Source organism: Scyliorhinus torazame, chromosome 18, assembly GCF_047496885.1.
Source record: "Scyliorhinus torazame isolate Kashiwa2021f chromosome 18, sScyTor2.1, whole genome shotgun sequence".
Taxonomy (NCBI): Eukaryota; Metazoa; Chordata; class Chondrichthyes; order Carcharhiniformes; family Scyliorhinidae; genus Scyliorhinus; species Scyliorhinus torazame.
The window spans coordinates 44,819,821-44,845,319 of record NC_092724.1 but is presented as its reverse complement, the minus strand read 5'-3'; the positions used below and the strand labels follow the sequence as shown (position 1 = coordinate 44,845,319).

Below are 25,499 nucleotides of genomic sequence, written 5' to 3'. Positions count from 1 at the left end.
ATGATATGGCATGAGCAATATCTCAATCAAAGGGACTATTCATTCTGTGGCCAATGTTATCTTTATTAACAGCTGTAGAACCCACATCACAGCAACAGTCAGGGCCTGTCGAACCACTACCCGTGAGGGCACAGCCCACAAATCCCTTACACCTCTGAGAATTTAAGACCCACAGGCCCTCTGAAGGTCAAGACCATTGGGTGCAGGAGAGAGAAAATAAGAAACATATTTTAGAAAATTGCAACTTTTATTCTGCATCATTCACCAATAAATCAAAATGTTAAACACATTTTCCCTGGGTAGTACTGTCTGAGTCACGTCGCATACAGCTGAGGAACCCAGGTTCAATCCTTTCACAGCACTGCCTTGTGTACTATCTGTTGGTTTGAAGTGTAAGGAACATTGTGTGGCTGTGACTCTCATTCTCTCCTCAGGCTGCAGCCCTGCTTTTAGTGAAATGGATCTTAGATCCGCGTTGTTTGTTCCTAGAACTTCTTGCCTTTGTGAACTTTGTTGTGTTGCCACATATGTTGTTTTCTTATCCTTTTCCAGTATTCCCAAGATTCTGGGTCCAGTTCATCCAGACTCTTTGGGGGTCCAAGGTTCAGTGTAAACAACCTACAAGATATTCATATATTTTTAAGAAATCAATTTGTCTGCAAAGCTGCCAGTTACACAATAAACAAATTTCAGCTCTGGGATTCCCCCTGGTGGGGCAAAGGACACAAGGCAGGTATTAATATCAAGTCTGTCCTGAATTAGCTGAACTCAGCAGAAAGACGAATCTCAGTGGGAGAAGATTTTTTTAAATCCAGCTTGGGAATCTGTTGGTTTGAAGTGTAAGGAACATTGTGCGGCTGCAACTGAAATCTCTCCTCAGGCTGCAGCCCTGCTTTTAGTGAAATGGAGATTAGGTCCGTGTTGTTTTTTCCTAGAACTTTTTACCTTTGTGAACTTTGTGTTGTCACACATGCAGTTTTATCTTTTTCAGGGTTGTGGTCCCTGTATCCTGTGCATGAGCCTTATTTTAAATGCCCTTCGGATGTTGGCAATGCTGGAAGATCCATATTACTGTCCATTTTGCTTCCATATTAAGAGAAGGCAGTGGTGTACTGGTAATATCACTGGACTAGGGACTAGGGTAATCCAGAGACCCAGGGTAATGTTCTAGGGATCTGGGTTCAAACCCCACTAGGGCAGATGGTGAAATTTGAAAATAAAAATCTGGAATTTAAAAGCCTGCAACAAAGATGGTGCAGGTCAAGCTCTGCAGTGAAACGAGTGACATGGTAAGTCATTTCATAAGGATCTAGAGTCAACCATAGAGCACGGATGTGTAGGGGGCAGATTTTCCTGAGTGAATGACATCAGTCAAAAAGTTGAGTTTTTACAACAATCAGCAGCTTTCAAGGTTAAATCTGATTTATTGAATTCAATTTCACACTGGCCAGGCCAGGTAAGGATGGCAGATTTCCTTCCCGAAAGGGACATTAGTGAACCGATTGGGTTTTTACGACAATCGACAATGGTTTCATGATCATCGTTATAGACATTTAAATTCCAGATTTTTATTTATTTCAAATTTCCCCTCTGCCTTGGTGGGGTTCGAACCCAGGTCCTCGGAACACGACCCTGGATCACTAATCCAGTGACAAGACCAGCACACTACTGCCTTCTCTTACTTCTTGGTACGAATAACAGCAAAAGGGATTATTATTTAAATGATAAAATATTAAAACATGTTGCTGCGCAGAGAGACCTGGGTCTCCTAGTGCATGAGTCCCAAAAAGTTGGTTTACAGGTGAAACAGGTGATGAAGAAGGTGAATGGAATTTTGTCCTTCATTGCTAGAGGGATGGAGTTTAAGACTAGGGAGGTTATGATGCAACTGTATAAGGTGTTAGTGAGGCCGCACCTCGAGTATTGTGTTCAGTTTTGGCCTCCTTACCTGAGAAAGGACGTACTGGCACTGGAGGGTGTGCAGAGGAGATTCACTAGGTTAATCCCAGAGTTGAGGGGGTTGGATTATGACGAGAGGTTGAGTAGACTGGGACTGTACTCATTGGAATTTAGAAGGATGCAAGGGGATCTTACAGAAACATATAAAATTATGAAGGGAATAGATAGGAAAAATGCGGGCAGGTTGTTTCCACTGGTGGGTGAAAGCAGAACTAGGGGGCATAGCCTCAAAATAAGGGAAGTAGATTTAGGACTGAGTTTAGGAAAAACATCTTCACCCAAAGGGTTGTGAATCCATGGAATTCCCTGCCCAGTGAAGCAGTTGAGGCTCCTTCATTAAATGTTTTCAAGATAGAGATAGATCGTTTTTTGAAGAATAAAGGGTGATGGTGTTCGGGCGGGAAAGTGGAGCTGAGTCCACAAAAGATCAGCCATGATCTCATCGAATGGCGGAGCAGGCTCGAGGGGCCAGATGGCCTACTCCTGCTCCCAGTTCTTATATTTTCACTGGAGCGAAGAAGGAAGAGAGGTGGCGTGATAGAGGTGTACAAGGTGATGAGAGGCATGGATAGAGTGGATAGCCAGAGACTTTCCCCAGGGCGGAAATGGCTGTCACGAGGGGACATAATTTTAAGGTGATTGGAGGAAGGTATAGGGGAGAGTCAGAGGTAGGTTCTTTACACAGAGAGTGGTGGGTGTGTGGAATGCATTGCCAGAGGAGGTGGTGGATTCAGAGTCATTAGGGACATTTAAGCGACTCTTGGACAGGCAACATGGACAGCAGTAAATTGAAGGGGTGTAGGTTAGGTTGATCTTAGATTAGGATAAATGGTTGGCACAACTTCGTGGGCTGAAGGGGCTGTACTGTTCTATGTTCGACCCACAACAAGGGGACATAATTTGAATTAAGCTGGTTTATAAACAAAAATCAGGATAATTCCATATGAAGAGTTGTGTGGATATGAAATTACTGCATTAGGTGGACCAAACAACTGAAGTTTTTAAAGGGGGCGAGATAATAATCTTTGTCACAAGTAGGCTTACATTAACACAGCAATGAAGTTACTGTGAAAAGCCCCTAGTCGCCACATTCCGGTGCTTGTTCGGGTACACAGAGGGAGAATTCAGAATGTCCAAATTACCTAACAGCACGTCTTTCGGGACTTGTGGGAGGAAATCGGAGCACCCGGAGGAAACCCACGCAGACACGGGGAGAACGTGCAGACTCCGCACGGACAGTGACCCAAGTCGGGAATCGAACCTGGGACCCTGGCGCTCTGAAGCCACAGTGCTAACCACTGTGCTACCGTGCTGCAAATAGGCATAAGAAATAGGGACAGCAGAAGGCTATTTGGCCCTTGGAGCCTGCTTTGTCATTCAACAAGACTATGGGTGATAATTTACCTCTAATCCAATTTGCCGCACTATTTACCTCGATTTCCTTAGTATCCAAAAATCTATCGATGTCGGTCTTGAATATATAGAGAATTCCAAAGGTTTACAGATCCTTTTATTGAAGAAATGTCTCTCCTCAGTCCGAAAAGGCCAACCCCTTATTCTTCAACTGTGACTGTGTTCTAGATTCTCCAAGCCAGGGGAAACATCGTCTCAGCATCTACTCTGTCAAGCCCCTTAAAAATGTTGTTTGCTTCAATTAGATCACCTCTCATTCTGCTAAACAGAACATAGGAATGGTCTACTCAATTTCTCCTCATAGGACAATTCACTCATCCCAGGAATTCATAGAATCCGTACAGTGCAGAAGGAGGCATTTGGCCCATGGAGTCTGCACCTCCCCTCCGAAAGAGCACTCTACAAAGGCCCACTCCCCCGCCCCATTCCCGTAACCCCATGCATTGACCATGGCCAATCCACCTAACCTGCACATCTTTGGACGGTGGCGGGAAACCGGAACACCCAGAGGAAACCCACGCAGACATGGGGAGAATGTACCTACTCTACACAATCACCCTACGTCGGAATCAAATCCGGATCTTGGCGCTGTGAGGCAAAAGTGCTAAGCACTATGTCACCTGCCGAATGGAAGTACTCTAGTAAATCTTTGTTGCAGTTCCTCTAGGGCAAATATGTTCTTCTTTAGGTAAGGAGACCAAAGTTTGGCCTCACCAATGCCTTGCACAATTGTAGTGAGATTTCTTTACTGCTACACTCCAATATATTTGTTTTTTTTTAATGTATTGTATTACCCATATGTATCAGAACAGGTTACAACACATAAACACCGTGGGAAACATACTTCCCAGCAATCAACTATACAGTCTGCACAAATTGTTTCCCCTTTTTCATCCTCCACCCCCTGGGATGAACAGCTCCTCACACAGTCAAAAACACCCCCCACCTTTTCTCAAACCCCTCTGCAGAGCCCCTTAACTGATATTTCATCTTCGCCAACCGCAAGAAGTCGTACAGTTCATCCACCCAAGCCTCTACCCCCCAGTAGCGATGCCGAACGCTACTCCAGTAAAATTCACTGCCGTGCAATCAGAGGCGAAGGCCACGACATCAGCCTTCCTGCTCCCCATAAGCTCCAGCTTCTCTGAAACCCCAAATATCACCAAAGGATCCGGGTCCGCCTCCTCCTCCACTATCCTGGCTAAGAACGCGAACACTCCCGCCTAGAATCTTCCCAATTTTTGCAACCCCAAAACATGTGCGCGTGATTCGCTGGCCCCCACCCACACCTCTCACTCATCTGCTACCCCCTGAAAGAACCCACTCATTCTCGCCCGAGTCATATGCACCCTGTGCGCCACCTTAAACTGTGTCAGGCTAATCCTTGCACAGGAGAAGGTCCCATTTACCCTACGCAGTGCCTCACTCCATACTCCCCAATCAATCTCCTCTCCCTATTTCTCCTTGATTCCCCAATCTATTTGTCACAAATGCTAACATGCCATTTATTTGCCTTCCCAATTTCTTGCTTTATGTGCATGTTAATTTTCTATGGGTCATGTTCATAGACACCCAGGTCACTCTGAATGCCAACATTTCTCAGTCTCTCACTATTCAGAATAGTTTCTTTTCCACCAAAGTAGATAACTTCATACTTGCCAACATTACACTCCATCTGCCATGTTCTTGTCCACTCACCCAAGCTACCCACTCTCTAGTCTCATTGCTAATGTTCCCAAATTAAAATGTTACATTCATGGGTGTGGGTAGTTCTGGAAAGGCCAACATTTATTGCCCATCCAGAATAGTCCCATAAAAGGTGACACTGAGCCACCTTCTTGCATGCAAGCGAGTGGCATACCAGGCTATTTCAGAGGGAGTTAAGATAACTGGGTCTGGAGTCACATATAGGCCACACCAGGTGAGGATGGTAGATTTCATTCCCGGAAAGACATTAGTGAAACAGATGGGTTTTCATGACAATTAGTTTTATGCTCACAATGACTAATTCTAGCATTTTAATTTCAGACGTTCCCACTATGGTACATTTACTACACAGCATGGAGTCAATAAGGGACAGTCAAAAGGGAGTAAATAGGCAAAAAAATATGCAGATCAGGGGGAATACTCACCACTCTGGGTATTCAGTGTCTGGCCGCAGTTCTGGGTCTTTGCCTTGCTTGTAGATATTGACACCCACAGCGTGCGTGGTCAAAATGGCAGGGTCCTTACAAACCTCTGGATCTTGCAGAGTCTCTTTAGCTCCCAACTTTCCTTTCCCTTTAACAGCTGGAATTATACAAAAAACCATCAGGGATGAAGGAAATGTGTCAGCATCCTGAGGACATCCCGGAGTGCTTCACAGCTAATACACCAAACTATAGTCACCGTTGTAAAGGCAGCAGCTGTGGATTGAAACCCAAGGAAATGGAAGGCTGCCTATCGATACATTAAATGCCCCACACTGGAGAGACTGGGGATGCAAAGGAGGGGTGTGGTCTTGGTGTTTCTCAGCAGTGCCAGGTCTGCTGTGTACACTGGTACTGCATGCCCAGGGATGGGGGTACTGAGTGTCTTATATTGCAGTTTGAGATTGATGGGGCTGTGAACCCCAGTATTGTCCAGTAGGGATAGGGGAGGAAGGCAGTGTACCCCAGTATTGCCCAATTGGGGAGGGAGGGGCAGTGTACCCCAGTATTGCCCAGTCTGAGGGGGGGGGGGGGGTTATATACCACAGTATTGCCCAAACTTAAGGGGGTTGTGTTGTCCAGTATTGCCCAGTTTGACGGGGGGAGGGGGTGTTGTGTACTCCAGTATTGGCCAGATTTGGGGGGGGGGGGTTGTGTACTCCAGTATCGCCAAGTCTGAGGGGGCTGTGTACTCCAGTATTGCCCAGTTTGAGGGGGAGGGATGTACTCCAGTATTGCCCAGCTTGACAAGGGAGTTGTGTACTATAGTACTGACCAGTCTGGGGGAGAGGGGTTGTGTACTGTAGTATCGCCCAGTCTGGGGGCGGGGGGGGGGGGGGGGGTTGTGTACTGTAATATTGCCCAGTCTGGGGGGGGGGGGGGGGGGGGGATTGTGTACTCTGATATTGCCCTGGGGGGGGGGGGGGGGTGTTATGTACTCTAGTATTGCCCAGTCTGGGGAGGGTTGGGGGGGTTGTGTACTCTAGTATTGGATTGGATTTGTTTATTGTCACGTGTACCGAGGTACAGTGAAAAGTATTTTTCTGCGAGCAGCTCCACAGGTCATTAAGTACATGAGAAGAAAAGTGAATAAAAGAAAATACATAATAGGGCAACACAACATATACAATGTAACTACATAAGCACTGGCATCGGATGAAGCATACAGGGTGTAGTGTTAATGAAATCAGTCCATAAGAGGGTCATTTAGGAGTCTGGTGACAGTGGGGAAGAAACTGTTTTTGAGTCTGTTCGTGCGTGTTCTCAGACTTCTGTATCTCCTGCCCGATGGAAGAAGTTGGAAGAGTGAGTAAGCCGGGTGGGAGGGATCTTCGATTATACTGCCCGCTTTCCCCAGGCAGCGGGAGGTGTAGATGGAGTCAATGGATGGGAGGCAGGTTCGTGTGATGGACTGGGCGGTGTTCACGACTCTCTGAAGTTTCTTGCAGTCCTGGGCCGAGCAGTTTCCATGCCAGGCTGTGATGCAGCCAGATAGGATGCTTTCTATGGTGCATCTGTAAAAGTTGGTAAGAGTCAATGTGGACATGCCAAATTTCCTTAGTTTCCTGAGGAAGTATAGGCGCTGTTGTGCTTTCTTGGTGGTAGCGTCGACGTGGGTGGACCAGGACAGATTTTTGGAGATGTGCACCCCTAGAAATTTGAAACTGCTAACCATCTCCACCTCGGCCCCGTTGATGCTGACAGGGGTGTGTACAGCACTTTGCTTCCTGAAGTCAATTACCAGCTCTTTAGTTTTGCTGGCATTGAGGGAGAGATTGTTGTCGCTACACCACTCCACTAGGTTCTCTATCTCCCTCCTGTATTCGGACTCATCGTTATTCGAGATCCGGCCCACTATGGTCGGATCATCAGCAAACTTGTAGATGGAGTTGGAACCAAGTTTTGCCACGCAGTCGTGTGTGTACAGGGAGTAGAGTAGGGGGCTAAGTACGCAGCCTTGCGGGGCCCCGGTGTTGAGGACTATTGTGGAGGAGGTGTTGTTGTTCACTCTTACTGATTGTGGTCTGTTGGTCAGAAAATCGAGAATCCAGTTGCAGAGTGGGGAGCCAAGTCCTAGGTTTTGGAGCTTTGATATGAGCTTGGCTGGGATTATGGTGTTGAAGACGGAGCTGTAGTCAATAAATAGGAGTCTAATGTAGGAGTCCTTGTTTACGAGATGCTCTAGGGATGAGTGTAGGGCCAGGGAAATGGTGTCTGATGTGGACCGGTTGCAGCGGTATACGAATTGCAGTGGATCAAGGCGTTCTGGGAGTATGGAGCTGATGCGCTTCATGATCAACCTCTCGAAGCACTTCAGGGACAGTGGGGCTCTGAGGCTGAGCAGACAGGGAGAAGTTGCTGAACACAGCGGGTCTGGTGGCCTGAAGTGCATATGTTTTAATGCAAGAAGTATTACGGGTAAGGCAGATGAACATAGAGCTTGGATTAGTACTTGGAACTATGATGTTGTTGCCATTACAGAGACCTGGTTGAGGGAAGGGCAGGATTGGCAGCTAAACGTTCCAGGATTTAGATGTTTCAGGCGGGATAGAGGGGGATGTAAAAGGGGAGGCGGAGTTGCGCTACCGGTTAGGGAGACTATCACAGCTGTACTGCGGGAGGACACCTCAGAGGGCAGTGAGGCTATATGGGTAGAGATCAGGAATAAGAAGGGTGCAGTCACAATGTTGGGGGTTTACTACAGGCCTCCCAACAGCCAGGGGGAGATAGAGGGGCAGATAGGTAGACAGATTTTGGAAAAGAGTAAAAACAACAGGGTTGTGGTGATGGGAGACTTCAACTTCCCCAATATTGACTGGGACTCACTTAGTGCCAGGGGCTTAGACGGGGCGGAGTTTGTAAGGAGCATCCAGGAGGGCTTCTTAAAACAATATGTAGACAGTCCAACTAGGGAAGGGGCGGTACTGGACCTGGTATTGGGGAATGAGCCCGGCCAGGTGGTAGATGTTTCAGTAGGGGAGCATTTCGGTAACAGTGACCACAATTCAGTAAGTTTTAAAGTACTGGCGGACAAGGATAAGAGTGGTCCTAGGATGAATGTGCTAAATTGGGGGAAGGCTAATTATAACAATATTAGGCGGGAACTGAAGAACATAGATTGGGGGCGGATGTTTGAGGGCAAATCAACATCTGACATGTGGGAGGCTTTCAAGTGTCAGTTGAAAGGAATTCAGGACCGGCATGTTCCGGTGAGGAAGAAGGATAAATACGGCAATTTTCGGGAACCTTGGATAACGAGAGATATTGTAGGCCTCGTCAAAAAGAAAAAGGAGGCATTTGTCAGGGCTAAAAGGCTGGGAACTGACGAAGCCTGCGTGGAATATAAGGAAAGTAGGAAGGAACTTAAGCAAGGAGTCAGGAGGGCTAAAAGGGGTCACGCAAAGTCATTGGCAAATAGGGTTAAGGAAAATCCCAAGGCTTTTTACACGTACATAAAAAGCAAGCGGGTAGCCAGGGAAAGGGTTGGCCCACTGAAGGATAGGCAAGGGAATCTATGTGTGGAGCCAGAGGAAATGGGCGAGGTACTAAATGAATACTTTGCATCAGTATTCACCAAAGAGAAGGAATTGGTAGATGTTGAGTCTGGAGAAGGGGGTGTAGATAGCCTGGGTCACATTGTGATCCAAAAAGACGAGGTGTTGGGTGTCTTAAAAAATATTACGGCCGATAAGTCCCTAGGGCCTGATGGGATCTACCCCAGAATACTGAAGGAGGCTGGAGAGGAAATTGCTGAGGCCTTGACAGAAATCTTTGGATCCTCACTGTCTTCAGGGGATGTCCCGGAGGACTGGAGAATAGCCAATGTTGTTCCTCTGTTTAAGAAGGGTAGCAAGGATAATCCAGGGAACTACAGGCCGGTGAGCCTTACTTCAGTGGTACGGAAATTACTGGAGAGAATTCTTCGAGACAGGATCTACTACTATTTGGAAGCAAATGGACGTATTAGTGAGAGGCAGCATGGTTTTGTGAAGGGGAGGTCGTGTCTCACTAACTTGATAGAGTTTTTCGAGGAGGTCACTAAGATGATTGATGCAGGTAGGGCAGTGGATGTTGTCTATATGGATTTCAGTAAGGACTTTGACAAATGCCCTCATGGTAGACTAGTACAAAAGGTGAAGTCACACGGGATCAGGGGTGAGCTGGCAAGGTGGATACAGAACTGGCTAGGTCATAGAAGGCAGAGAGTAGCAATGGAAGGATGCTTTTCTAATTGGAGGGCTGTGACCAGTGGTGTTCCGCAGGGATCAGTGCTGGGACCTTTGCTGTTTGTAGTATATATAAATGATTTGGAGGAAAATGTAACTGGTCTGATTAGTAAGTTTGCAGACGACACAAAGGTTGGTGGAATTGCGGATAGCGATGAGGACTGTCAGAGGATACAGCAGGATTTAGATTGTTTGGAGACTTGGGCGGAGAGAAGGCAGATGGAGTTTAACCCAGACAAATGTGAGGTAATGCATTTTGGAAGGTCTAATGCAGGTAGGGAATATACAGTGAATGGTAGAACCCTCAAGAATATTGAAAGTCAAAGAGATCTAAGAGTACAGGTCCACAGGTCACTGAAAGGGGCAACACCGGTGGAGAAGGTAGTCAAGAAGGCATACGGCATGCTTGCCTTCATTGGCCAGGGCATTGAGTATAAGAATTGGCAAGTCATGTTGCAGCTGTATAGAACCTGAGTTAGGCCACACTTGGAGTATAGTGTTCAATTCTGGTCGCCACACTACCAGAAGGATGTGGAGGCTTTCGAGAGGGTGCAGAAGAGATTTACCAGAATGTTGCCTGGTATGGAGGGCATTAGCTATGAGGAACGGTTGAATAAACTCGGTTTGTTCTCACTGGAACGAAGGAGGTTGAGGGGCGACCTGATAGAGGTCTACAAAATTATGAGGGGCATAGACAGAGTGGATAGTCAGAGGCTTTTCCCCGGGGTAGAGGGGTCAATTACTAGGGTGCATAGGTTTAAGGTGAGAGGGCAAGGTTTAGAATAGATGTACGAGGCAAGTTTTTTACGCAGAGGGTAGTGGGTGCCTGGAACTCGCTACCGGAGGAGGTGGTGGAAGCAGGGACGATAGTGACATTTAAGGGGCATCTTGACAAATACATGAATAGGATGGGAATCGAGGGATACGGACCCAGGAAGTGTAGAAGATTGTAGTTTAGTCGGGCAGCATGGTCGGCACGGGCTTGGAGGGCCGAAGGGCCTGTTCCTGTGCTGTACATTTCTTTGTTCTTTGTATTACGACTGAAGTCAGGGCCACTGGTCGGTACTCATTGAGGCAAGTTGCCTGGTTCTTATTTGGTACCGGTATGATGGTGGTCTTCTTGAAGCAGGTGGGGACCTCGGAGTGAAGTAGGGACAGGTTAAAGATGTCCGTGAATACCTCTGCCAGCTGGTCCGGGCAGGCTCTGAGTGCACGACCAGGGATCCCGTCCGGGCCCGTCGCCTTCCGAGGGTTCACTTTCAGGAAGGCCAATCTGACTTCGGAAGCTGTGATGGTGGGTATGGGTGAATTATGGGCTGCTGGGGCACTCGCCAGCGGATTGTTGGTTGTCTGCTCGAACCGGGCATAGAATGCATTGAGTTCATCGGGGAGGAGTGCGCTGCTGCCAGAGATACTGTTCGGCTTCGCTTTGTAGCCCGTTATGTTGTTTAGTCCTTGCCACAACCGCCGAGAGTCTGTCTGTGACTCTAGCTTGGTTTGATATTCTCTCTTGGCATTCCTGATGGCTTTGCGGAGATCGTACCTGGATTTCTTGCATAGGTCCGGGTCGTCTGCCTTGAACGCCTCAGATCTGTCCTTCAGGAGGGAGTCAATCTCGCGATTGAGCCATGGTTTCCGGTTGGGGAACGCACGTACTGCTTTCTTTGGCACGCAGTCGTCCACACATTTGCTGATGAAGTCTGTGACGGTGGTGGCATACTCATTTAAGTTGGTCGCTGAGTTCTTAAATATGGACCAGTCCACTGTCTCTAAGCAGTCACGTAAGAGCTCTTCTGTCTCCTCGGACCAGCACTGCACAATCTTCTTAGCTGGATTCTCCCGCTTGAGTTTCTGCTTGTATGCCGGGAGGAGCACCGTCTTATGGTCTGATTTCCCAAAGTGCGGTCGGGGGATGGAACGGTAGGCGCCCTTGATTTTTGAGTAGCAATGGTCAAGAGTGTTGTCGCACCTGGTGGGACAGGATTTGTGCTGGTGGAATTTTGGCAGTACACTCTTGAGGTTGGCCTTGTTGAAGTCTCCGGCCACGATGAACAAGGCCTGCGGCCTCCCAGTCTGGGAGGGGGTTGGTTGTGTACTCTAGTAATGCCCAGTCTGGGGAGGGAGGGGGGGGGGGGGGGGGGGGTGTTGTGTACTCCAGTACTGCCCAGTCTCGGGGGGGGGGAGGGGGGGGCTGTGTACTCTAGTATTGCCCAGTCTGGGGGGGGGGGGGGTGTTGTGTACTCTAGTATTGCCCAGTCTGGGGAGGGTTGTGTACTCTGGTATTGGCCCAGTCTGGGGGGGGGGGGTGTTATGTACTCTAGTATTGCCCAGTCTGGGGGGAGGGGGGTTGTGTACTCTAGTATTGCCCAGTCTTTGGGGGGGGGGGGGGGTTGTGTACTCCAGTACTGCCCAGTCTGGGGGGGGGGGGGGGGGGGGGAGGGGAGGGGGGGGCTGTGTACTCTAGTATTGCCCAGTCTGGGGGGGGGGGTGTTGTGTACTCTAGTATTGCCCAGTCTGGGGGGGGGTTGTGTACTCTGGTATTGGCCCAGTCTGGGTGGGGGGTGGGGCGGTGTTATGTACTCTAGTATTGCCCAGTGTGGGGGGAGGGGGGTTGTGTACTCTAGTATTGCCCAGTCTTGGGGGGGGGGGGGGTGTACTCTGGTATTGGCCCAGTCTGGGGGGGGGTTGTATACGCTAGTAATGCCCAGTCTGGGAGGGGGGGGTGTACTCTAGTAATACCCAGTCTGTGGGGGGGGGGGTTGTGTACACTAATAATGCCCAGTCTGGGGGGGGGGGGTTGTGTACTCTAGTATTGCCCAGTCTGGGGGGGGGGGGGGGGGTGTACTCTAGTATTGCCCAGTCTGGGGGGGGGGGGGGGGGAGGGAGTGGGGGGGTGTACTCTGGTATTGCCCAGTCTGGGGAGGGTGGGGGGGGGGGGGTGTTATGTACTCCAGTATTGCCCAGTCTGGGGGCGGGGTAGTTGTGTACTCTGGTATTGCCCAGTCTGGGGGCGGGGAGGGGGGGTTTGTGTACTCTAGTATTGCCCAGTCTTGGGGGGGGGGGGGGGGGGGGGTTGTGTACTCTAGTATTGCCCAGTCTGGAAGGGGGGGGGTACTCTGGTATTGCCCAGTCTGAGAGGGGGGGGGGGTGTACTCTAGTATTGCCCAGTCTGGGGGCGGGGTTGTTGTGTACTCTAGTATTGCCCAGTCTGGGGGCGGGGTTGTTGTGTACTCTGGTTTTGCCCAGTCTGGGGGGGTGGGGGGTTGTGTACTCTAGTATTGCCCAGTCTGGGGGCGGGGTTGTTGTGTACTCTAGTATTGCCCAGTCTGGGGGCGGGGTTGTTGTGTACTCTAGTATTGCCCAGTCTGGGGGCGGGGTTGTTGTGTACTCTAGTATTGCCCAGTCTGGGGGGGGGGGGTTGTGTACTCTAGTATTGCCCAGTCTGGGGGCGGGGTTGTTGTGTACTCTAGTATTGCCCAGTCTGGGGGCGGGGTTGTTGTGTACTCTAGTATTGCCCAGTCTGGGGGCGGGGTTGTTGTGTACTCTAGTATTGCCCAGTCTGGGGGCGGGGTTGTTGTGTACTCTAGTATTGCCCAGTCTGGGGGCGGGGTTGTTGTGTACTCTAGTATTGCCCAGTCTGGGGGGGGGGGGGGTTGTGTACTCTAGTATTGCCCAGTCTGGGGGCGGGGTTGTTGTGTACTCTAGTATTGCCCAGTCTGGGGGGGGGGGGTTGTGTACTCTAGTATTGCCCAGTCTGGGGGCGGGGTTGTTGTGTACTCTAGTAATGCCCAGCCTGGGGGGGGGGGGGGGGGGGGTGTACTCTAGTAATGCCCAGCCTGGGGGGGGGGGGGGGGTGTACTCTAGTAATGCCCAGCCTGGGGGGGGGGGGGGGGGGGGGTTGTGTACTCTAGTATTGCCCACTCTGTGGGAGGTTTTGCTCGGTCTGGATAACCCGCGGCCTCGGGCCGGTATCACCCCCAGGAGCTCGGAGCCGGACCCCAGCGGCCTGGCCGCAGCTCAAGTTGCGTCCTGTGCCCATTCTGCTCACCTGCTTTCTTGGCGTATCCCATCACCGCAGCAGCGCGGACGCGGCCACACTGCAGCAACGCGGCCCTCACCAAGCAACAAGGCAGCAAGCAGCCGCTCCGAGCGGCCATGACAGCCCCCTGTCAATCACAGGTACTGCGTCATCATCACCCCCCCCCCCCTTGTGCCGTAACAACTCCGAAACCAATCAATCAAGAGCGGAACAGCGCCCCTCCCCCTCTCCAGGCAGTCCCTCGTCATTATCGGTTTGATGGAGCCACTTTGACAAACAAGCAGCAGCTGGGGGCAGGGAACTGGGAGTGAAATTGGAGCACAGGAAGAGTCACTTTGCCTTCGATGAACCCCAAATGTAAATATTACACCATATTAAAATATTACTTCTCTAAAAGCACCCAGGGATTCGGTTCATATTTGCAGTCTGGTGAATTCTGCTGTGTTGTTGCTTCCAGTTGGCATCCCTTGCAAGCAATTAGCTACTTATTATTCACCAACCAGGTTCCTTGTAGTCCCTGGATCGGAGCCCACTACAGTACTTGATGACCAAGGAAGATATGTTCATAACATAGTCAAACGTCTTTGTCACAGTAACTCAGACTTCCCAAATGAACTACGAAACACCACCATCCAGTGAATTTTAAATAATGCAGTTTTTTTTTTTAAATGCTGTGAATTATTTTACACTGCTCCGGATTATCTCAGCTGCTGCAGTGGAATTTGCCAGAGACAGGAGCAGAGTTTTCAAAACAGGTTATTTGCAGATTGGTCTGAAGCTTCCTCCAGCAGAGGGCAGTAGAGCAGAGCTGCTGATTGGCTGTTGCAGGGAAAATTTGCATCAGTGCATTGCGATCACTGCATTCAGAAAGTGTACCTGAGCAAGACACCCGAAGTGTTCAAGTCAAGGCAAGCATCCAGCAGAGGGCAGTAGAGTGGAGCTGCTGATTGGCTGTTGCGAGGAAAATTTGCATCAGTGCATTGCAGTCACCGTATCTTGAAGGTGGCTTGTAGCGGAGCTGTTGTCAAGTGACAGTTAACCCCAAAACACTTATTCAGTGTTTCCCTCCCTACCTCCTCCTCTAACCAAAATAAAAAGACAATCAGTGTAAGGATCCCAGCCGAGTAAAGATCAAGAGGGAGACTCGAAGGCAGGTGAAAGTAGAAAGAAGTTGAGCCGTGACATCACAGCCTGCAGGCAAGTGATTGATTGGTAAGTCGTTTTTCTTTTCCCTGAGGTGTTATCGTGCAGGGCGCAGTGGTTGCTGAGTGAGTGCTTGCTGAGAAGGGGAGTACATTTTTAAAAAAACTTACTGTTGGGAGTTTCCAGCTGAATCCTGTCGGAGTGAGGACAGAGAGACAGAGATAAGTAGTAAAGATTTAAATTGTTTGCACAGACCCATAACAGCTGATTGCTGTTCTTGTGTGGGGCGTAGTGGTTGCTGGTTAAGTGTTCTATTTTTACCTGCATTTACAGGGAACGAGCGCGAGGAGAGCAGCAGGGACTCAGTGAAAGAGCGGCGGGGACACAGGATAAAAGAGCGCGAGGAGAGCGGCGGGGATACAGGATAAAAGAGCGCGAGGAGAGCGGCGGGGATACAGGATAAAAGAGCGCAAGGAGAGCTGAGAGGACAGGATAAAAGAGCGCGAGGAGAACAGCGGGGACACAGGATAACAAGAGCGCGAGGAGAGCGGCGGGGACACAGGATAAAAGACGCGAGGATAGCGGTGGGGACACAGCTGCCGGAGAAATGGCCTTCAGATTTTCGGCGGGAGCAGTGGCCAGTGGTCCGTCGGGAAGGTAAGTTTTCCTCTTTAAAAACTTACCTTGAAGAGTGACATCACAGCAAAGCAGTGACCTGATTGGCTGGAAAGGAAAGTGCTCCAATTAGCAGTAGCTGGGAGAAATTTAACTCTTTGTGTGTTGGTAAGTACTGTGATTGGTAAGTACAACCTTTATTCCTTTCACTTATTCATTACTTGGCATTATATTTGTAATCAGTTAAGGTAAAAAGTGTAAAAATGGCAGGAGATCCCAAACCCATGTTATGCTCCTCGTGCTCAATGTGGGAGTTCAGAGATGCGGCCGATGCCCCGGACTCCTTCACGTCCAGCTGCAGCTCCTGTTAGACCGCATGACGGCTCTGGAGCTGCGGATGGACTCACTTTGGAGCATCCACGATGCTGAGGAGGTCGTGGATAGCACGCTCAGTGAGTTGGTCACACCGCAGATTAGGATTGGTGAGGGAAACAGGGAATGGGTGACCAAAAGGCAGAGAAAGAGCAGGAAGGCAGTGCAGGTGTCCCCTGCAGTCATCTCCCTCCAAAACAGGTATACCGTTTTGGATACTGTTGGGGGAGATGACTCACCAGAAGGAAGTAGTAGCCAGGCTCATGGCACCGTGGCTGGCTCTGCTACACAGAAGGGCGGAAAAAAGACTGGCAGGGCTATATTCATAGGGGATTCAATCATAAGGGGAGTAGACAGGCGTTTCTGTGGTCGAAAACGAGACTCCCGAATGGTATGTTGCCTCCTGGGTGCACGGGTCAGGGATGTCTCAGATCGGTTGCAGGACATACTGAAGGGGGAGGGTGAACAGCCAGTTGTCGTGGTGCATATAGGCACCAACGATATAGGTAAAAAAACGGGATGAGATCCTACAATCAGAATTTAGGGAGTTAGGAGATAAGTTAAAAAGTAGGACCTCAAAGGTAGTAATCTCAGGATTGCTATCAGTGCCACGTGACAGTCAGAGTAGAAATTCAAGAATAGTCAGAATGAATACGTGGCTTGAGAGATGGTGCAGGAGGGAGGGGTTCAGATTTTTGGGACATTGGAACGGGTTCTGGGGGCGTTGGGACCATTACAAATCGGATGGTCTACACCTGGGCAGGACTGGAACCAATGTCCTGGGGGTGCTTTTGCTAACACTGTTGGGGAGGTTTTAAACGAATGTGGCAGGGGGATGGGAACCAGATTAGGAAGTTAGAGGTCAGTAAAGAGGCAGCAACTAAAGCCAGTAAGGTACTGGATAATAAACTCAATGTAACTAAGAGGAAGAGTAGACAGGGAAGAGATGATGAATGCAAAGGGACAGATGGTCTGAGATGCATTTTGTTTCAATGTGAGAAGTGTAGCTGGTAAGGCAGATGAACTTAGGGCTTGGATTAGTACCTGGGAATATGATGTTATTGGTATTACTGAGACTTGGTTGAGGGAAGGGCAAGACTGACAACTAAATATCCCAGGGTATAGATGCTTCAGGAGGGATAGAGAGGGAGGTAAAAGAGGTGGAGGAGTTGGATTACTGGTCAGAGATGATATCACAGCTGTGATTAAGGAGGGCACGATGGAGGATTCGAGCACTGAGGCAATATGGGTAGAGCTAAGAAATGGAAAGGGTGCAGTAACATAGTTGGGAGTTTATTACAGGCCTCCCAAAAGCGAGCATGAAGTAGAGGTACAAATATGTAGACAGATTATAGAAAAATCTAGGAGCAATAGGGTGGTCGTGATGGGAGATTTTAACTTCCCCAACATTGAATGGGACTCATGTAGTGTTGGAGGAGTAGATGGAGCAGAATTTGTAAGGAGCATCCAGGAGAGTTTTTTTAGAGCAGTATGTAAATAGTCCAACTCGGGAAGGGGCCATACTGGACCTGGTATTGGGGAATGATCCCGGCCAGGTGGTTGAAGTTTCAGTCGCTGATTACTTTGGGAATAGCGATCACAATTCCGTACGTTTTAGAATACTCATGGACAAAGACGAGAGTGGTCCTAAAGGAAGAGTGCTAAATTGGGGAAAGGCCAAGTATAACAAAATTCGGCAAGAGCTAGGAATGTGGGAGTCTTTTAAGGAAAGGTTGATTAGAGTACAGGACAGACATGTCCCTGTGAAAATGAGGGATAGAAATGGCAAGATTCGGGAACCATGGATGACGGGTGGAATTGTGAGACTAGCTAAAATGAAAAAGGAAGCATACATAAGATCTAGGCGACTTAAAACTGATGAAGATTTGGAGGAACATCAGGAAAGTAGGACAAATCTCAAACGCGCAATAAAGAGGGCTAAAAGGGGTCACGAAATATCTTTGGCTAACAGGGTTAAGGAAAATCCCAAAGTCTTTTATTCGTATATAAGGAGCAAGAGGGTAACTAGAGAAAGGATTGGCCCACTCAAAGACAAAAGAGGGAATTTATGCATGGAGTCAGAGGAAATGGGTGAGATTCTTAATGAGTACTTTGCATCGGTATTCACCAAGGAGAGGGACATGACGGATGTTGAGGCCAAGGATGGATGTTTAAATACTCTAGGTCAAGTCGGCATAAGGAAGGGGGAAGTTTTGGGTATTCTGAAAGGCATTCAGGTGGACAAGTCCCCAGGTCCGGATGGGATCTATCCCAGGTTACTGAGGGAAGCGAGGGACGAAATAGCTGGGCCTTAACAGATATCTTTGCAGCATCCTTGAGCACGGGTGAGGTCCCGGAGGACTGGAGAATTGCTAATGTTGTCCCTTTGTTTAAAAAGGGTAGCAGGGATAATCCAGGAAATTATAGATCTGTGAGCTTGACGTCAGTGGTAGGCAAACTGTTGGAGAAGATACTGAGGGATAGGATCTATTCACATTTGGAAGAAAATAGACTTATCAGTGATAGGCAGCATGGTTTTGTGCAGGGAAAGTCATGTCTTACAAACCTAATAGAATTCTTTGAGGAAGTGACAAAGTTAATTGATGAGGGAAGGGCTGTAGATGTCATATACATGGACTTCAGTAAGGCGTTTGATAAAGTTAACCATGGCAAGTTGATGGAAAAAGTGAAGTCGTATGGGGTTCATGGTGTACTAGCTAGATGGATAAAGAACTGGCTGGGCAACAAGAGACAGTGAGTAGTGCTGGAAGGGAGTGTCTCAAAATGGAGAAAGGTGACTAGTGGTGTTCCACAGTGATCCGTGCTCGGACCACTGTTGTTTGTGATATACATAAATGATCTGGACGAAGGTATAGGTGGTCTGATTAGCAAGTTTGCAGATGATACTAAGATTGGTGGAGTTGCAGAACAAAGAACAAAGAAATGTACAGCACAGGAACAGGCCCTTCAGCCCTCCAAACCCGTGCCGACCATGCTGCCCGACTAAACTACAATCTTCTACACTTCCTGGGTCCGTATCCCTCTATTCCCATCCTATTCATGTATTTGTCAAGATGCCCCTTAAATGTCACTATCGTCCCTGCTTCCACCACCTCCTCCGGGAGCAAGTTCCAGGCACCAACTACCCTCTGTGTAAAAAAACTTGCCTCGTACATCTACTCTAAACCTTGCCCCTCTCACCTTAAACCTATGCCCCCTAGTAATTGACCCCTCTACCCTGGGGAAAAGCCTCTGACTATCCACTCTGTCTATGCCCCTCATAATTTTGTAGACCTCTATCAGGTCGCCCCTCAACCTCCTTCGTTCCAGTGAGAACAAACCGAGTTTATTCAACCGCTCCTCATAGCTAATGCCCTCCATACCAGGCAACATTCTGGTAAACCTCTTCTGCACCCTCTCTCAAGCCTCCACATCCTTCTGGTAGTGTGACGACCAGAATTGAACACTATACTCCAAGTGTGGCCTAACTCAGGTTCTATACAGCTGCAACATGACTTGCCAATTCTTATACTCAATGCCCTGGCCAATGAAGGCAAGCATGCCGTATGCCTTCTTGACTACCTTCTCCACCGGTGTTGCCCCTTTCAGTGACCTGTGGACCTGTACACCTAGATCTCTGACTTTCAATATTCTTGAGGGTTCTACCATTCACTGTATATTCCCTACCTGCATTAGACCTTGCAAAATGCATTACCTCACATTTGGCCGGATTAAACTCCATCTGCCATTTCTCCACCCAAGTCTCCAAACAATCTAAATCCTGCTGTATCCTCTGACAGTCCTCATCGCTATCCGCAATTCCACTAACCTTTGTGTCGCCTGCAAACTTACTAATCAGACCAGTTACATTTTCCTCCAAATCATTTATATATACTACAAACAGCAAAGGTCCCAGCACTTATCCCTGTGGAACACCACTGGTCACAGCCCTCCAATTAGAAAAGCATCCTTCCATTGCTACTCTCTGCCTTCTATGACCTAGCCAGTTCTGTATCCACCTTGCCAGCTCACCCCTGATCCCGTGTGACTTCACCTTTTGTACTAGTCTACCATGAGGAACCTTGTCAAAGGCCTTACTGAAGTCCATATAGACAACATCCACTGCCCTACCTGCATCAATCATTTTAGTGACCTCCTCGAAAAACTCTATCAAGTTAGTGAGACACGACCTCCCCTTCACAAAACCATGCTGCCTCTCACTAATATGTCCATTTGCTTCCAAATGGGAGTAGATCCTGTCTCGAAGAATTCTCTCCAGTAATTTCCGTACCACTGAAGTAAGGCCTGTAGTTCCCTGGATTATCCTTGCTACCCTTCTTAAACAGAGGAACAACATTGGCGATTCTCAAGTTCTCCGGGACATCAACTGAAGACAGTGAGGATCCAAAGATCTCTGTCAAGGCCTCAACAATTTCCTCTTCAGCCTCCTTCAGTATTCTGGGGTAGATCCCATCAGGCCCTGGGGACTTATCTACCTTAATATTTTTTAAGATGCCCAACACCTCGTCTTTTTGGATCTCAATGTGACCCAGGCTATCTACACACCCTTCTCCAGACTCAACATCTACCAATTCCTTCTCTTTGGTGAATACTGATGCAAAGTATTCATTTAGTACCTCGCCCATTTCCTCTGGCTCCACGCATAGATTCCCTTGCCTATCCTTCAGTGGGCCAACCCTTTCCCTGGCTACCCTCTTGCTTTTTATGTACTATGCAGATAGCGAGGAGGACTGTCAGAGAATACAGCAAAATATAGATAGATTGGAGAGTTGGGCAGAGAAATGGCAGATGGAGTTCAATCCAGGCAAATGCGAGGTGATGCATTTTGGAAGATCTAATTCAAGAGCGGACTATACAGTCAATGGACGAGTCCTGGGGAAAATTGATGTACAGAGAGATCTGGGAGTTCAGGTCCATTGTACCCTGAAGGTGGCAATGCAGGTCGATAGAGTGGTCAAGAAAGCATACAGCATGCTTGCCTTCATCGGACAGGGTATTGAGTACAAGAGTCGGCAGGTCGTGTTGCAGTTGTATAGGACTTTGGTTAGGCCACATTTGGAATACCGCGTGCAGTTCTGGTCGCCACATTACCAGAAGGATGTGGATGCTTTAGAGAGGGTGCAGAGGAGGTTCACCAGGATGTTGCCTGGTATGGAGGGTGCTAGCTATGAAGAAAGGTTGAGTAGATTAGGATTGTTTTCATTGGAAAGACGGAGGTTGAGGGGGGACCTGATTGGGGTCTACAAAATTGAGAGGTATGGACAGGGTGGACAGCAACAAGCTTTTTCCAAGAGTGGGGGTGTCAATTACAAGGAGTCACGATTTCAAGGTGAAAGTTTAAGGGAGATGTGTGTGGAAAGTTTTTTACGCAGAGGGTGGTGGGTGCCTGGAACGCTTTGCCAGCGGAGGTGGTAGACGCGGGCACGATAGCATCATTTAAGATGCATCTAGCAGATATATGAACGGGCGGGGGACAGAGGGAAGTAGATCCTTGGAAAATAGAAGACAGGTTTAGATAAAGGATCTGGATCGGCGCAGGCTGGAAGGGCCGAAGGGCCTGTTCCTGTGCTGTAATTTTCTTTGTTCCTCAGTGGGCTTGTAATTTTTTTGGCTTGGTAGTTGCAGATCAAATTAAAGCCTCAAGGAAGAACTGCACAATTGTACAAAAAATAATGCAACATGGTGGAGGTATGCACTTGACTGAATTCCCTCTTCAAGTTGTTCGGAAGCATAGCTGCATAGAGAAGAGCAGCAACCAATTTGCACAAGGTCCATAGATTTCATAGAATTTACAGTGCAGAAGAAGGCCATTCAGCTCATCGAGTCTGCACTGGCCTTTGGAAAGAGCACCTCACACTTCCACTCTATCCCTGTAACCTCACCTAACTTTTTTCTGGACACTAAGGGCAGCCTACGCAGATATGGGGAGGACGTGCAGACTCTGCACAGACAGTGACCCAGCCGGGAATTGAACTGGGGAGCCTGGAGCTGTGAAGCAACTGTGCTAATCACTGTGCTACCCTTGCACACAAGGTAATGACATAGTGACAAGATAATGTATTATAGATAAGAATAAAGGCAAACAATTAGGGGAAAATGAAGGTGGTCTTTTATTAGTATTAAGTCTATGGTTTTGGTTTACTGACATACTGGGTCAGAAGTGGCTCAACCAAGATTAAATTAAACGAGTTCCATCACAAACAAATCTCGGGTACGTTCCTGATTCACATGGAATGCAGTTGGCAAATTATGGACTTTATGGCAAAGTACAATCCTGAATACATTTGTGACCTCCATAGTAGATCTCAATTCTGGCTACATCTATCCACCTCTTACAAAACCAATATTTACTCCCGTGCTGTCACACAACTACTGTCTTTTGAATTTAATATTTTTTACACTTGGCTGCCTACCAACTGGCCTGATCTTGGTACAACTAAAATGGGCTAACAGTTCCAAGTTATCTGAAGAGCAATTTTAGAAATAATGCACACGAATTCCAGTCTACAACAGAAATCGAGATAATGGAGAGGGGCTCACTATGGATGAGAAGCTTCAGTAATGAGGACAACCTAGACAAACTGGTGTCCATAGTACAAGAACAAACAGGATAAAAAGGAGATCCAACAGAGGTACTCAACTAGAAGATTTCTAGTGGTTAGTGAGTCAGTATCTAAAAGGCATAACTTCAGTTCATTACTCAATTAAAGGGAGGTTTATTTTTTTTCCTTATAAATTATTAGTGCCAAGATATGGAACGCCCTACCAGACATGGGGATGAAGCAAAACACAAGTTTTTTAATGGATTAAAATCGATAATTGAATATATTTTTTAAAATTACATATCAGTACTTCTAAGTGAGTAACTTTTTCAGAGAGCTGTGGAATTGTAGTTTGCTAAAATGGCTTACTGTTTTGTAAAATTTGTGTTTTTAATCATTTGTGAAGTTGAGTTTTCCTCCTAGCTCACTATGGTTTAATTTTTTGTCAAGGGTCACCTTGATGGGGAAAGTGTTATTTACTTGACAAAGGCATCTAATCATTGTGTAACCGGTTTCTGGTTGAGGGCTTCCATGCAATGCAAATTTCCACATTTAAGTATGTACCGTTTTTGTTTTAATCAGGAAACATGGAAAAGTCCACAATGCAATGTGTACACCAAAGTTTAAAGAAATGGCAATGAGGCAAGGAAAAGAATGTACAATACAGGAGACCATTTTCCAGCACCATATCTTCTACTCTAATCTACTCCCATTCACCAAATTTGCTTTTTTGTTTCAAAATCCTATCCTCATGGAATATTTTATACACTTCTGTGCTTACCAGTCACAGATTAGATCAAGGTCTTTGCCGGTAGGACGCACTGAAATGTTAAATGATGAAGTTGTATTAGATGAAGATGTCGGGTATATACTTTGGAACTTGAGATATAGCATCACTGAAAAGCTTAGCACTCGAGCCACATTTGTTATTATAAATTAAAGGCTGGAGATAATGGGGATCTTGAATCATAAAATGTTCTAGTTTCTCTCTGCAAGGCTGCACAGACTCAACCCAAATAAACTGATGCTTTTACATAGCTTCAGTGCTGCTGACTCCTGACATGCAGTTCTCAGGATAACACCAGAGTAAACTTGCCCGATTAATTGAGACCTCCAGCTTCAACAATTTTGCAATGTACTTGGCATTGCTGTCAGCCACGTGATAAATGGAGGATTTTAGGAATATTGGATTCTCAATACTGGGACAATTTAAGGGTTAAATGCCAAATACTGCAGTGGTCATGTTTGTTTTGTAGGGGCTGGGAGCTTTTAGGAGCCAGAAGATGAAAATGACCAGAGGAATGTGTTTTTCAGTCTGGGCTAATGCACAGTGGTTTGATTGGAATGTTTCTGGGGTGTTAATGTGCTTTCAGCCAGGAGGGGTAATTTGTTTTTCAGCGTGGGGATGTCATTACTGGGTGGAGCTAAGGGATTCAGAGAGATTTTGACAAAGCTTTGGAAAGGAGTTGAAGTCTGATCTGACAACCTTTGTTGTGACCACAAGACAATTTTCTCCCACAGCAGGGTAGTTTAAAAAAAAGTAATAATATTTAAAGCAGAGCAGTCTTGTCTGAAGACAAGGAAGCTGAAACACACCAGGTGAACCAGCTTTTTGAAGATATTCAACCAGAGTCTGAAGTGGTTCTAACAGGAGCCCAAATCTGTTCTGTGAAGCAAGTTTTACTCTATGCCATGCTGATTTAAAGATGGATTGAGAGCTAGGGCGGCACAGTGGTTAGCACTGCTGCCTACGCCGCTGAGGACCCGGGTTTGATGTGTGGAGTTTGCACATTCTCCCCGTGTCTACATGGGTTTAACCCCCACAACCCAAGGATGTGCAAGTCAGGTGGATTGGCCACACTAAACTGCCCCTTAATTGGAAAAAAAATAATTGGATACTCTTAAATTATTTTTTTTAAAAGATGGATTAAGAGCTGTATGTTTATTTTCTTGTTGATTAATGGGGAATTGAGTAGTAGTGTTTAAAGGGTACTTGTGAGCTATTCTTGTCAGTTGTAAGAGTTTAATATTGTATTCATAATAAAGTTTTGTTTTAAAAATACCAAATCCATATTTCTTCATGCACTCACACCTGGAGTGAATCATTCTTTCTGCACAGTCTTAAAAAATAAACTAAAATAGTGGGGTTTCAGTCCAGTATCCTAGCCACTGTCGGGGATCTAGTCTGGGATCGTAATGGGATCCCGGAAGAGTCCCCGATTTTAAGTACAATTCCTCATTTGGTTTGGTGTTATTGAATTTAAAGAGAGTGCAATTACATTGTTTCAGGTTTTGAAATTTTAAAAGGGAGCGACTGGAGATGGCTCTCTCAGTTGCAAACGTTACCCTGGGTGTGGAAAAGATAACTCAGGATGGGGAGAGACTAAAGCAAAACTTGTGGGCTTGGCAGAGAAGCTGCAGTTAACCTTGTCTAAAGGAGTCAGGAAGTAGAGATAATACAAGCCATACCTCAATGTGTAAATTTGTCAGAGACACAGCCGGAATCATTAGAATTAGCTAGAATTCAATTGCAAATAAAAAAGAAATTGGAAATAGAAGCAAACGAAAAGGAGAGATTGGCAATGGCAGAAGGAAAGGAAAAAGAGAGGGCCTTTCAAAAGGAAATGGAAAGGAGGAAGACAGAGATAGAAATGGAAATATTAACGTAGGAAGAAAGGGAGGAGAGAATTTGAACTTCGGAAACTGGAACTGCAAGGAGAATATCAACTTAAAAAGTTGGAGTTTAAGGCAGAAGCGGAGGAAGGTCTAGAGGAAGAAATACTTCCTAATCAAAAGCTTAGCAGGGATATGTTTAAATATATTCAAGCATTGCTAAGATTTGATGAGAATGATGTGGAAACCATTTTCATCTCATTTGAGAAAGTGGCTAAACAATTGAATTGGCCAATGACCATGTGTGTAGTGTTGGTTCAAACAGAATTGGAAGGTAGAGCAAGTGAAATCTTTGCCTCACCATCAG

The 25,499-nt window shown here is 47.2% G+C and overlaps 1 protein-coding gene and 1 long non-coding RNA gene across 3 annotated transcripts; one reads left to right on the top strand and one right to left on the bottom strand.

The window, feature by feature from the left end:
- Positions 1–228: 228 nt before the first annotated feature.
- On the bottom strand, positions 229–13,994 carry mrpl54 (mitochondrial ribosomal protein L54). Its single transcript, XM_072482694.1, has 3 exons — positions 13,836–13,994; positions 5,505–5,661; positions 229–618 (listed from the first exon to the last, which is right to left on the bottom strand). The coding sequence occupies exons 1-3, from the start codon at positions 13,942–13,944 to the stop codon at positions 486–488; spliced, it is 399 nt and encodes a 132-aa protein (XP_072338795.1). The 5' UTR covers positions 13,945–13,994; the 3' UTR covers positions 229–485.
- Positions 13,995–14,059: 65 nt separating this feature from the next.
- Positions 14,060–24,586, top strand: LOC140395182 (uncharacterized). 2 transcript variants are annotated; one of them, XR_011936122.1, is made up of 4 exons: positions 14,073–15,038; positions 15,303–15,626; positions 21,883–22,010; positions 23,102–24,586. It is a non-coding gene; the product is annotated as an uncharacterized lncRNA (long non-coding RNA). The 2 variants fall into 2 exon arrangements; XR_011936121.1 differs by lacking the exon at positions 15,303–15,626 and having other exon boundaries at positions 14,060–14,183.
- Positions 24,587–25,499: the final 913 nt, after the last annotated feature.

Bases quoted from the DNA above. Each gene is read 5' to 3' on its own strand.
- mrpl54 (XM_072482694.1), bottom strand. From the start codon at position 13,944: ATGGCCGCTCGGAGCGGCTGCTTGCTGCCTTGTTGCTTGGTGAGGGCC. The intron at 5,662-13,835 runs GTGAGCAGAATG...GTATAATTCCAG, and splicing joins GGGATACGCCAAGAAAGCAG to CTGTTAAAGGGAAAGGAAAG. The intron at 619-5,504 runs GTGAGTATTCCC...AATATCTTGTAG, and splicing joins GACACTGAATACCCAGAGTG to GTTGTTTACACTGAACCTTG.